The sequence below is a fragment of the Branchiostoma belcheri genome, unplaced genomic scaffold (genome assembly GCF_001625305.1).
Source record: "Branchiostoma belcheri isolate BF01 breed outbred unplaced genomic scaffold, Haploidv18h27 scaffold71, whole genome shotgun sequence".
In the NCBI taxonomy this organism is placed as follows: Eukaryota; Metazoa; Chordata; class Leptocardii; order Amphioxiformes; family Branchiostomatidae; genus Branchiostoma; species Branchiostoma belcheri.
This window is the reverse complement of record NW_017804365.1, coordinates 514,615-527,810: the sequence shown is the minus strand read 5'-3', so window position 1 is coordinate 527,810 and position 13,196 is coordinate 514,615. Positions and strand designations below refer to the sequence as shown.

Sequence of the window (13,196 nt, the reverse complement as noted above, 5' to 3'; positions counted from 1 at the left end):
TATCCATACCCACAAGTGGCACGTGCACACACATACACACACAAATCCCCAAACAAAACATTCCAGAAGAAGGAAACCCTAGCGAAACTCGAAGAGCCCGCTCCATCAGCTCCTTTAAAAACAAACTATGGACAATACTTGATAAATACTTGACGACAACTACATAGTAAATAGTTCAATAGAATAATATTGTATCGACAATGTAAATATAGTGCACAACATCTGTTATGTAATAGTATATTAACCTGACATATAAATGTAATTGTAGTAAACGCACGACGACTAGGCCGGATATCCTAGCTTGTTAACGTTTGGCTGCAACATCTGTTACAGTATGTAGTAGTATGTTTATCTGAATTGTAACTGACACTGTTACCTGTTCCGAATTGTTTATGTTCTTGTTGTGAGGGCTAGCCCTTTATAATAGCCTCCGGCTAGTTGGGCAGTCCTGGCTGTTTACATATGTGTTATCAGCCTAATAAATCAAATCAAATCAAATCAAATCAAGGAAACTAACCCTTGAAAACGAATCGGGATTCTTCCTGCAGAATTCCTTCAAGACGGCGATTCTCTTCTCCTGCGCAATGCTTGCCAGACGACTGGTATCTGTGCAGGCGGTACAGTCAAACAGAGGCCGTGTGTAAAAAAGTTGTCTGGGTCTCTAATGTCGTGTTGATGGGTGTGTTTGCATTAATTACCTAGCAGTAAATGACAAATTTCCTGTGGGGTCGTGTGGCGTAAGGGCAGAGCGCTCGACTCGGAACCAAGAGATCCCGGGTTCGAGTCCTGACATGTCACCGATCTTGTGCCCTTGGGAAAGGCACATTACACGACTTTCCTCACTTCTCACATGAGTATTGTGCTGTCCCCTGTGTTGTCCCGTGTTGGTGGTGGCATTAATATAAGTTGAAAAAAAACATGAGTTTTTTAATATAAAGTAAGAACATATCACATTGATCGTTTTTTACAATCTTGTGACTACATGTTTGAATATAAAAGAAAATGACAAATTGATTATAGTGATACATGGTACATAATATATGTAGAATTGATGTGAATTGAATTAAATGTTCCTCCCTAGCTTGGTGAAATAATTATTTCAGTCCATACCATAGGTATGGATTGAAGTATTGCTTTTCCTCATGTTTCTTCTTCTTCTTCTCCTGCCATTTCTTTAAATGGATTCAATTTCTTCATGTTTGGGCCGAAGGATCTAAAATATGGTATGAAGGTAGCCCCCAGGCGTTTTTTTTACAAAATCTGTACATTTTCCCGACAAAATCTGACATTTGGGGTCCTGGAGACCTAGTATTACAGATCAATTTGGCATGGGTGTGCCTCATATGTCTACCAAAAACCATTTATTATAACTTTTGGCATACTGGACAGTGGGGTGTGACTAAGCAGAAAGGAATGCAGTGCATCAGCTAATAGCCATGCAGCTTTCTACAAGCATGGCAGATGTGTTGTTCTAGCTGATTGGCTGATGAGTTAATTAGGTCATTGTTGTAAATGGAAGAAATTTAAATACATTGTTTTTCCTCATGTTTCTCATTTTCCCCTGCCATTTGATTGAATGGGGCCAAATGAGCTGAAATTATATTGAAGTAATACATAGTATTGTTGTAATATATATAGACTATTAGCACTTAGCATTAAAATGTATCGTTTCAATATTCAATACTCCATGTTTCATATGCTCTGAACCGGTCGTAGGTCGTAAATAAATCGCATCAATAATATATGAGGGAAAATATTCTTACTACTATTACATACATTTTGTAATGAACTACATAAGGGTTCATATTATTGGCAGGTCTGTACATGTGTATAACTAATTGTTCATACTCCCTTTGTGACTATAATAAACTGATGGACGTACCATGCGTACCAACCGCTAAGTATCTGATACCAGCCCAGAAAAGAACATATCATATATCATATATCAGAGTTGTCAAAAAAAAAAGAATTGAGGTGTTCAAAAACTCGTATTATCCGAGAACTATCGCAGAGTGGCATTCATTGCCACCAAGCACAGTTGGGGCATAATCACTAGAAACCTTTAAACTATTCCTGCGATTAAATGTGCCAAGATTGAGTGTAACAGGTTGCTCGGTGTAATGTAGCCAGCTGCCGCCGCGCTGCGTGCCTGCGAAGCTGGTGTGTTACGCCGAAGGGCGGTTATACCGGATATACAGATACAGATACGGATACAGGATGTGCCCTCCCAAACACAAACATACGGCTTTAAACCATACAAAACTCCACCGCTAAGAACATGCTATTCCATTGACTGCCTTGGCATTTTTTCAGGATGTTGAACATCATGGCATACAATCTTTTCCTTTATGTTCCATTTCATGGCATGTTTTGAAATAGAACACACACACTATATTTTAAGTACTGCAAGCACGTACCTGTTGCATTTTTATGATGACCTCCATTCAGAGAGTTGTTTACCTTGACTGGAAAGGACTCCATTCGTGGCGGTGGAGGTTTCCATGGTGTCCTAGGCCTCTCACCGACGTTAAAATACACAGCAGCAATCCACCCAAACACGCACAACAGAGTCAAATATTTTGCAGTAGATCCACATTTTACCCCAGAGGGGAACGGCGTAGAACCCTCTGTTGTCATGGTGGGAGTTTTAGTGAGACTGAATAAGACCTGACCGCCTATAATTAAATAAATAAACGTAACAAGAAACTGTTACAAGGTAGCTGAAGTGTTATCTGACAACCTATGCCTGCTCGTGTGTGTTTAGCCAATTGTGCGAAGTCAATTATAGGGTCCACGTCTGAGGTATGATCACCATAATTAGGACTGCTCACGCGAGGCTCGACTCTTATACAAGAGGGGGCAACCACCGACGGTGCTATGCCTGAAGGCGGTTTACCGGTTAGGCCACAGCAAGTAAATTTTATGGATGACGTCCTTTGGAGACCATAAATCTAATGTGAGAGGGCGAAAAAAAACCAAGAAGGGCCATAAAAACAAGATGGCTCATTATTGGGCCCGTTGTTGTTTTTAATTTATGTTAATGACATGCCAAATTGCGCTGAATCTTGTGAAATATCAATGTATGCGGACGACACTGTCATCTACTATAGCAGCAAGGATGTTAGCGATATTGAGTACAACCTCCAAAATGATCTAAATACTCTTTCTCAGTGGTTCACAGCTAATTCGTTATCCGTAAACAGTGGCAAATGCAAACTCATGCTTATTGGAACAGATAAAAGGGTTAACAGTTGCAGAAGCCCTGAAGTGTATATCAATGGGGCAACTGTAACGGAATGTACCTTTTACAAATACTTAGGTGTGTTAATTGATCGTAATCTCAACTGGAAGTGTCAAATAAATGCCGTCTTGGGCAAACTCAGGCGATCACTCAGCATTTTAAAGCACGTCCGCACATTCCTTCCAACATCTACTCTGTTAACTTTGTATAAAACTATATTTTTGCCACATATTATATATGCCTGCACTGTCTGGGACACAGCGCCCGAACGTGAGTTGGGGAAATTGCAAAGGTTGCAGAACCGAGCTGGCAAGCTGATTCTACGAGCCCCGTATCTAACTCCATCAGCCGAAGTCCACCGACGTCTGGGCTGGATGGACGTAAAGTCAATCCACAAACATCACAAAGCCCTCCTACTACATAAGGCCCTGAACAACCAACTACCGCCGTACATGCGCCGGATTTTCACATACTGTAGGGATAGAGCGACCAGAAGCACCAGACAAAGCGCGACTGATCTCCTTGCGGTACCGATGCCATTAAGAGAAATATACCGGAGATCCCTAGCCTACTCTGGCTCTCTTGTATGGAACGCTCTTCCGCAGCATGTTAGAGCAGCACCTACTCTTAGAACCTTTAAAAGACTGCTAGTATCGTAACTGACTTTGACTGAACGACTTTGGACACAAAGATTTATGAGTTATTTATTAGTTATTGCCATTTTGTTTATTTATTTACTTTGTGTGAGTTACCTTATGTATATAATTATTACTTTGTTTTCATTTGTGAGCAAGTAGTATTTATGTTATGACCCCCTGACACTCCTCCACGCTCGACCTCTATGAAAAGCGGCCGAAATAGCGGCCGATTAGAGCATGTAACATAGTTACAGATCGAGTTGAAATAAAGGCTCAAACAAACAAATTAGAAATAAACTAAGAGACGACAAATCTTAGGACACAAATTGAATGAGGTTACACAGTGTAACAAGCAAGTCTTTTATTCATCATCAAAACAGCAATAAATCAGGTGGAACAGCAGTTGTTGTCCTGTCCTGTTTTGCGGAAAATGTGCTCTTTACCCATTTCGCGTTACGGGTTTCATGTCAATCTGACAATTTGCGGCACTGTTGTGACTCTTTGGTCATAGTTACAGCATGGTTACAGGAAGCGGAATTTCTTGGGGTTTTTTTTCTAGGAACAGGCCAAAATCAATGCGCGCGAGGACGTCATCCATAAAATTTAAATGGTGTGGCCTTATGCGAAACAAAAACTTGTAGACAGACGGATGTGTGCTTGGAGATGACCCTTCCAGCACCCACTGACTTGCCAAGTTCTAGCTACATGCTAGTTTACATGCAGAATGTTTAAGTCTATGTTGCCGATAGTGGTTAGGGAACATGCCTCCCTCCCCGATGATATGCGATCCTCTTACAATACTCATAATGTAACCCCTTTCTTTCTCCCAGCCCAAATTACTCTAACTCACATCGGATCATTTTAGGCTCAACGTTTCAAAGCCAATGATCGTATTAAGTTGCCGAGTTGTTGTTCAGGCGGTCACTTTTATACAGAGTGCCACATGGACAATCCTCGCTGTTTCAGTAGCTCAGATTTGGAGCTATATACAGAGAAGGGCTGCTAGCCTTTCGCCTAACAATGTTGAATTTTTCAAATACACTATGTAGAATTTTATAATCCACATGTAGGTACCCAAGAAGTGTCTGTCTAACTTTTGTTCCAAATCATCCAACCTATTTGGCCAATTTCTATTTTACAGCCCAAGGAGCCGGGTGGGAGACTAATTAGCCATGTGATTATTGTCAAAAGCAAGACTGTTGGAATGTTAGCTGCTACTGCGGAAGGTGCACCGAGGATATAGGATGTACGGTTGGCAGCTGTGCCAAAACACATCTGGTGTCACACCCATATAAACAACAAATTTGACCACGCGACATTAAAACCTGCATTAAGGGAAGAACTTCTAAGACATGCGATCCTCTCACTGTTCACTTTTCTGTTAAGTTAGTTCTCTGTATGAAACAGTCATGTGACAGTTACCTCTTGTTACTTTTATCCATTATCAATTTTGGTTGAACCTGATTTATTATTATTTATCATCTATGTTACATTTGATTTGATTTCTGTATATGACCAGTACTATTTAATTTCCTGTATTTATTATATATTATGTTAAGTTATAATTTATGTTACATCTTATTCTCTGTACCTTTTGATTTGTTTTGATTTTGTATTTTGTCGGTGCCTTATAAGCCCATATGGGCTGGGCGGCATATTGATCGCAATGGCACGATAATAAACAGTCATTCATTCATTCATTCTAAGAGTTAGGAGAAGATGGGGTTGAAAGGATAACTTGAAGTATAATGGCGTGAAGTGCGTAATATTTCATTTGCGAGTTGGAGAATACTGGTGTTGTATGAGTTACCTGTATGATGATTGATGCACTTCTTTTAATATGACTACATACCTAGGAGCTCCGGCAAATGATGTTATACTTGACAACTGACGAATTATAAAAAATTTTCATTAAGTATGCAAATAAGATCCTCATTTGCTTGAATATTTTCCACCCAAGGACAGAATGTTCACCTTCACTTACTTTAAAGCCCCTGTGCCACGGGGTATGCGACATTTGGATAATATTTGGGGTTAACCGATTGAAATACTGTAGCACAAGTATGAAATTCCCGGTAGTTGCCACTCTGGAAGCACAGTATATTCTACTTATCATCCAAATTAATTGTAAAAAAAAACTAATACCGTCGAACGTTGTTTTGAACTGCCCCAAGACAAGTCCACTTAAGAAACAGGGGTGATCCGTAGTACACAAATAACTTTATGCTTGCATCATTTCCGTAGGTTTTACACCTTGTTATGGGACACAAACACCCATGTCCACCCAAAAAACCTTAACAAAGGTTTAAAATGCCCAGTCCTACCGTTCGGTGAATGGAATATTCCAGAATTATGAAAACTCCCACAACGCATTAAGGATGTGAGTACACCTGGGGACTTTCTTCGCAATAAAACAAATAAACAAAGCTGAAACAAACGTATGTACCCGTACAAACAAAATATGTACGCATACTATTCATTTTAAGTAAAGCGCCAGGGAAACCTTGTCACGCCTCTCGATGAATGGAACATTCCAAGGGGAATCCCCCTTTCGTAAAGGTGAGTCACTCAGGGGACTTCCGCATTTTTCACATTCGCTGTCGCGAGCTGAAACCTAAGACACCAGTGGAAGATAAAAGGTGAGTTTTTACGTAGATCAGGCTACAGATTTTTACCATAAGGTATAAGGTATGACATACAGTTGACAATGCGGAACACTGTAGACGTACTTCGCACCTAGCGGGGCTTAAAAGTCTTCGTAGCAAGAATGTATTGCTGTTTTGCTAGCATACCGCCCCCCTCCCCCCCTCCCGTTCGAAAATGATATTAAAGAGTACCCTTTGTCTCCTCTTTCTTTTGCTTAAAGAAACATTCTCGAGAATTTTTTAATGCTTCGCGATCGGGTACACGTTCTGCTTCTTCCTTAACTGGTGCCAAAATATTACAAAGGATGCCATCCATATAATCAAGTCAACATGTCCTAACGTTATTGTATATATGCATTCAGCACCTTTATGATTCGTGCAATTCTTATTCTCTCTCAGGTCAATGAGCCCGAGTGCGTTACGTTCGACAAAGATGCGTTCATAACGTAAGCAATATTGGTACTATGGAGACCTAAGACAATGTGAGGACACTTTGGGACAGAATCTTCTATATCGTGCTTGGTAAAGAGGCCTAGGGAAGATCAAAGAACAGATTCTGATTATATAACCAAAGAAAGCCCTGTCAGGAGGAACAAATATGTCACACACCGAGCTGTCTACAGTGGTGGGTGAATTTCACGAACTAGATTTTATCTTTCAAAGCGGTTCTGATCTGGATGTTGTAGAGAGGGGATACGCACGGAAGTTGGTTCACGCTATAAGTACTCAAAATCAGGTTTTGGAGTGTGAAGCCTTGAAAGGTCTCGGAGACTTGTACCTGCACAAAGCAAAGAGGAACAAGCATAAAGCAGAGAACTTCCACAAGGCCTGCTCGTTGTACATAAAGCTCTTACAATATTACACTAGTACTGAGGAGAAGCAAGTTGTACAGCATCGCATCAGATATGCAGAGAAATGTACGAAACTGGTCCATGATCAGGAGGTTGCAAAAACACGTGGTACGGATTCAGGCAATACCATATTGGCTGTGTCGATGACCCTTCACGAAGTGAAAACCAGGTTGAAAGAGTTTGGTACATACACGGTCCCCTTGATTGAAGGTTATACAAATTCTTTGGTGAGAGCAATCGTGGAAGGAAACAAACGTTTGAAAGTAGAATCCTTAAAGAGCCTGGGAGATGTGTATCTAGAGAAGGGAAGGGTTGGTAAGGACGAGACAGCGTTCAGTAAATCAGCTGGTCTGTACCGAGCGGCGCTGGACCGCTGTGAAGATTCAGACGGCAGAGAAACGCTAAGACACCGCATCAAGTACGCGGAGAGAGTCAAGGAAACAGAACGCAAGGTTAGGAAGTTCAGCTCTTTTTCATTAAAATATATGCCACTTGTCATATGATGTATCGCATGCTAAATGAAAAAAGACATAAAGTCATGTATACTAAAAAAAAATAGATAAACCATCTGTATATTTCGAGTCAGTAAATGTATGAATGGGTTTCTTCTATGGATGCATCTACATGATGATTCACGTGGTGTAAAACTTTCTTAATCTTCCATGCTATCGATGTGCTGTATGGAAATATACACTAAGTTTGCATCTTCCTAATATCTTCATCCCAGAAGGCCTGGAAACGGCTAGAAACGGGGCCGAACAGAAGCAAGAAAGTTGGAAACAGCAGTGGAGAGAAACAGGACGTCTCTGACAGGTTTGTGTCTTCTTTAGTGTGGACAACGTTAGATGGATACTCAGCCATTACTTTATGCATCTTACATTTGTAAATCTCACTACTTGCATGCGTTATTTATTTAAGTTACAGTGTCTCGATAATGTTATTGTTATGAATTGTGACTACCTTTCTGCAGTACGTACCAAGAGCAGCTACATGAGGGCTGCAGGGCCCTGCAGACAGGAGACCTGGACACGGCAGAACGGAACTTTGCAGCTGCGCTCAAGGCCGTTCATGTGAAAGGTGAGTGATTCTGTGTACCTGTCACACTTTTATAAAACATAAATACATTGTCAACATTTTAGACATATTAACACAGGGGCTTGGGGCTAACAAATAAGTAACTTGTAACTAACTGTAACTTGATACATATTCCAATGTAGGTCAGCACTCGGAAGAGGCAGAGCCCCTTTGCAAGTTAAGCGATGTCTATCTGAAGAGAGGGGAGAAGTCAAAAGACGGAGGTGATTTCACCAAGGCTGCAGCACTCAGTAACGCAGCACTGGTGAGAGCAAAGACAGAACACAGAGAGGGCATCAAACACACAATCCAGAGAATAACACAATCTTTTGTTCAGCACGTCCTGAGTATCGAACAAACGGTACCCACGGATGACGTAGAGAAACACAAATCGGTGTTAACGGAATGCCGCTGCTATGTGGAAAAAGAAATCAAAAGAATTGAGCAGCAGATAGATCCTTACAGCCTTGATGACAACGATCCAGAGATAATGGAAGTAGAGAAAAAGAGAGTGGAAGCAAACAAAGCCCTGTTTGACACTGTTGCTCACCAAAGAAGATCACTGATATCTGGCCTTGTAGATGAGTCTATAGAGGTAATGGGCCCCCCTCCCTGCAAGTATGCCATGATAGGACTGGGTTCACAGGCCACAGGACTAGTAACGCCTTACTCCGATCTAGAGTTTGCTATTTTGATAGAGAAGGAAACAGAAAACAGTCTAGAATACTTTAAAAACCTCACACATTACCTTCATCTCAAAGTAATCAATCTTGGAGAAACCATTCTCCCGGCCATGGCGATCAAGTGTCTCAATGACTTCGAGTCCAAAGACAAGCTTGACAACTGGTTCTACGACTCTGTAACGCCACGTGGCTTTTCGTTCGATGGAGCCATGCCACATGCATGTAAAACCCCACTAGGGAGAGGTAAAACATGCCTCCTTATTCGCACACCAAGCCACATGGCAAAATTTCTTGAAGATGACGTTAAGCTGCATCTTAAGAAAGGCTACCACCTAGCGAGTGTGTTGGGAAATGTATCATTAATTACTGGAGAACAAGGCTTGGTCGACAAATACACCGTTGCATGGAATCAGCAACTGAAGAACAATGGAAGTGAAATTGCCAGATTACTAGCAAACACTATGTTGATGGAAAATACCAAGACTTTTGAAATGCAGGATCCGACTTCCCGGATGCTGAATGTAAAGAAAGAAGTTTATCGCTTTTCAAGCCTTGCAGTATCTTGTTGGGCACTGCTCTGTGACATACAGCCGACCACAATCTGGGAGACTATACAGGCTATGTACAAGAAGGGAGCCATTAGTGATAAGAACGCACATCACTTACTGGTTCTGGTCAGCATCTCAGCAGAACTGAGGTTGCGAACTTACATGAACAATGGTGGTCAGGTGGAAAACATGTCAGTCTTATCGTCCATGTCAGTCAATGATGACATTGAGGAAAAAGCAAAGAGAATTTTTCACTTCTCCAACGTAAAACAGCTCATGAGGTACTACTACACGGCAACACCTTTGAAGTACTTTGTCCCGGAACTTAGCAACGGTCAACCAGTAGAAGAGCCCTCAATTCTGTTTGACAACTCTTTAATGCTGCAAGCAGATGTATACGAAAGTGTGTGCGACTACAACCAATCAAAGACATGCCTTGAACAGGAACTTCAAACAGTGCTATCAACACACGGAACGGGTGCGATTCATCCACACATTGCCGGGTTACTTTCTAAGATGGGTAACGCCTGGAAGGACCTTGGTGATCACAGAAAATCCGTCAACTATCATCAGCAGTCATTACAGATGGAGAGGAGTATCTGTGGTGAGGACAACGCACATCCTGATATCGCCTCGTCACTAAACGACGTAGGTGCCACCTGGAGTGACCTCGGCGATCACAGAAAAGCCGCCAGCTATCATGAACTGGCGCTAGAGATGAGGTGGGGTATCTATGGTGAGGGCAACGCACATCCTGCTATCGCCTCGTCATTTAACAACTTAGGTAATGCCTGGAGTCGCCTTGGTGATTACAGAAAAGCCGTCAGCTATTATGAACAGGCGCTAGAGATGAAGCAGAGTATCTATGGTGAGGGCAACGCACATCCTGCTATCGCCTCGTCACTTAACAACTTGGGTGCCGCCTGGAACAACCTTGGTGATTACAGAAAGGCCGTCAGCTATTATGAACAGACACTAAAGATGGAGCTGAGTATCTATGGTGAGGGCAACGCACATCGTGATATCGCCTCGTCACTTAACAACTTGGGTGTCGCCTTGAGTCGCCTTGGTGATCACAGAAAAGCCGCCAGCTATCATGAACTGGCGCTAGAGATGGGGTGGGGTATCTATGGTGAGGACAACGCACATCCTGCTATCGCCTCGTCATTTAACAACTTGGGTGACGCCTGGAGTCGCCTTGGTGATTACAGAAAAGCCGTCAGCTATTATGAACAGGCGCTAGAGATGAAGCAGAGTATCTATGGTGAGGGCAACGCACATCCTGACATCACCTCGTCACTTAACAACTTGGGTACCGCCTGGAGTGACCTTGGTGATTACAGAAAAGCCGTCAGCTATCATGAACAGGCACTAGAGATGATGCGGAGTATCTATGGTGAGGGCAACGCACACCCTGATATCGCCAAGTCACTTAACAACTTGGGTACCGCCTGGAGAAACCTTGGTGATTTCAGAAAGGCCGTCAGCTATTATGAACAGTCACTAGAGATGATGCGGAGTATCTATGGTGAGGGCAACGCACATCCTGATATTGCCTCGTCACTTAACAACTTGGGTACCGCCTGGAGTCACCTTGGTGATTACAGAAATGCCGTCAGATATTATGAACAGGCGCTAGAGATGATGCGGGGTATCTATGGTGAGGGCAACGCACACCCTGATATCGCCAAGTCACTTAACAACTTGGGTACCGCCTGGAGTGACCTTGGTGATCATAGAAAGGCCGTTAGCTATCATGAACAGACACTAGAGATGATGCGGAGTATCTATGGTGAGGACAACGCACATCCTGATATCGCCTCGTCACTTATCAGCTTGGGTAATTCCTGGAGTCACCTCGGTGATCAATACGAAAGGCCGTCAGCTATCATGAACAGGCGCTAGAGATGATGCGGAGTAGCTATGGTGAGGGCAACGCACACCCTGCTATCGCCTCGTCACTTAACAACTTGGGTAATTCCTGGAGTGACCTCGGTGATCATAGAAAGGCCGTCAGCTATCATGAACAGGCGCTAGAGATGATGCGGAGTAGCTATGGTGAGGGCAACGCACACCCTGATATCGCCTCGTCACTTATCAACTTGGGTAATTCCTGGAGTCACCTCGGTGATCATAGAAAGGCCGTCAGCTATCATGAACAGGCGCTAGAGATGATGCGGAGTAGCTATGGTGAGGGCAACGCACACCCTGATATCGCCTCGTCACTTAACAACTTAGGCTAATGCCTGGAGTGACCTCGGTGATCATAGAAAGGCCGTCAGCTATCATGAACAGGCACTAGAGATGAGGCGGTGTGTCTATGGTGAGGACAGCGCACATCCTGACATCGCGAACTCACTTAGAAACTTGTGCGTTGCCTGGAGAGACTTTGGTGATCACAGAAAGGGCGTCTCTTACTACGCTCAGTTTACACGGATAAAGCAGATGATTGATGAGACTTATAGACCTTGACATTGATGATACGATACTGAAAAACTTTGTGTCTCAGGAATTGTTCAATACCTACACAGAAAGCAGTTAAATGAGAAAGGATTATTAACAATGATTATGAACTATGACAAATTTGTTGTCTTGAAAATGAAAATGAACAGCTGTGTTGTTAAATGTTTGCGTCACATGCTTCCCTTTGTTAAACACTAGTACTGCAAGATTCAGCAATGCACATTTGGATACGTAGTATTGAAGGGCCCACAACTGTACATTTTCAGCAGCATCATTTCACGGTGATGGTCACCATCAATTGACTAGCATAAAAGTATGTTTAAAACTAGCGCAAATCATCATGGTCAAGGCAAACCCTATAGGGAAATCCTGTAAAAGCTTAACAGAAAATACAAATGAAATGAAATGAATCATGTTTTTTGCCCGTATTGCTTTTTTGGCCTATCGCATTAGATTTGTAGTCTGGGGAGGACGTCATTTTTAAAATTTACTTGCTGTGGTATAAGTCACAGAAACTCAGTCCAGGAGTAAAGTTTGGATTGTCCATAACTTGTAACTTGCGTATGCATGTATACACCAAATCTATAAGCAGACAATGTGTTCACTTCACGAATTCAAAGTGAGATAGATGATGTTAGTATATTTAAGATAACTTGCCAGAGCGACGTCACTACAGTCGAAACATGTAGCTTATCTATTCATTAATTTTTTATTTAAATCTTAAAATATTTCCTTAACAAGAATAAAATGTCTCTAAACTTGTCTAATGTTGATTGTCTAATTATGTGTGATATCGGAATCTCTTCTCTTCTTACATTTCCTGATTATAATAAAAGCTCTGTGCTGGAAATACAAGTGTACATTACAGGTACTTCAGCAAGATAATTACCATATTGTTTTCAGTTTGTAGGCTAGATGAGACCATAATAATCCATCATAATACTACAGTATTGGAATAAATAGCCTTTCCAACTGCCCTATATTTCCTGTATATATTAAATACCTTATTGCGAGAATTTCAAGAAAGAAAGCGCAAATTAAATCAAAATGGAA

General features: G+C 42.0%; 1 protein-coding gene and 1 pseudogene across 1 annotated transcript in view; one reads left to right on the top strand and one right to left on the bottom strand.

Annotated features, from left to right (window-relative positions):
* LOC109484925 (carbohydrate sulfotransferase 10-like) overlaps positions 1-2,649 on the bottom strand; it is a 6,627-nt gene extending 3,978 nt beyond the window's left edge. Inside the window, exons 1-2 of the mRNA XM_019788283.1 lie at positions 2,418-2,649; positions 518-606 (exon numbers count right to left, since the gene is read on the bottom strand). Coding sequence (XP_019643842.1) covers positions 518-606; positions 2,418-2,637 — 309 coding nt within the window. The 5' untranslated portion in view covers positions 2,638-2,649. The remainder of the gene's footprint in view (positions 1-517; positions 607-2,417) is intronic.
* Positions 2,650-6,442: 3,793 nt separating this feature from the next.
* Positions 6,443-12,279, top strand: LOC109484913 (annotated as a pseudogene).
* The last annotated feature ends 917 nt before the right edge of the window (positions 12,280-13,196 follow it).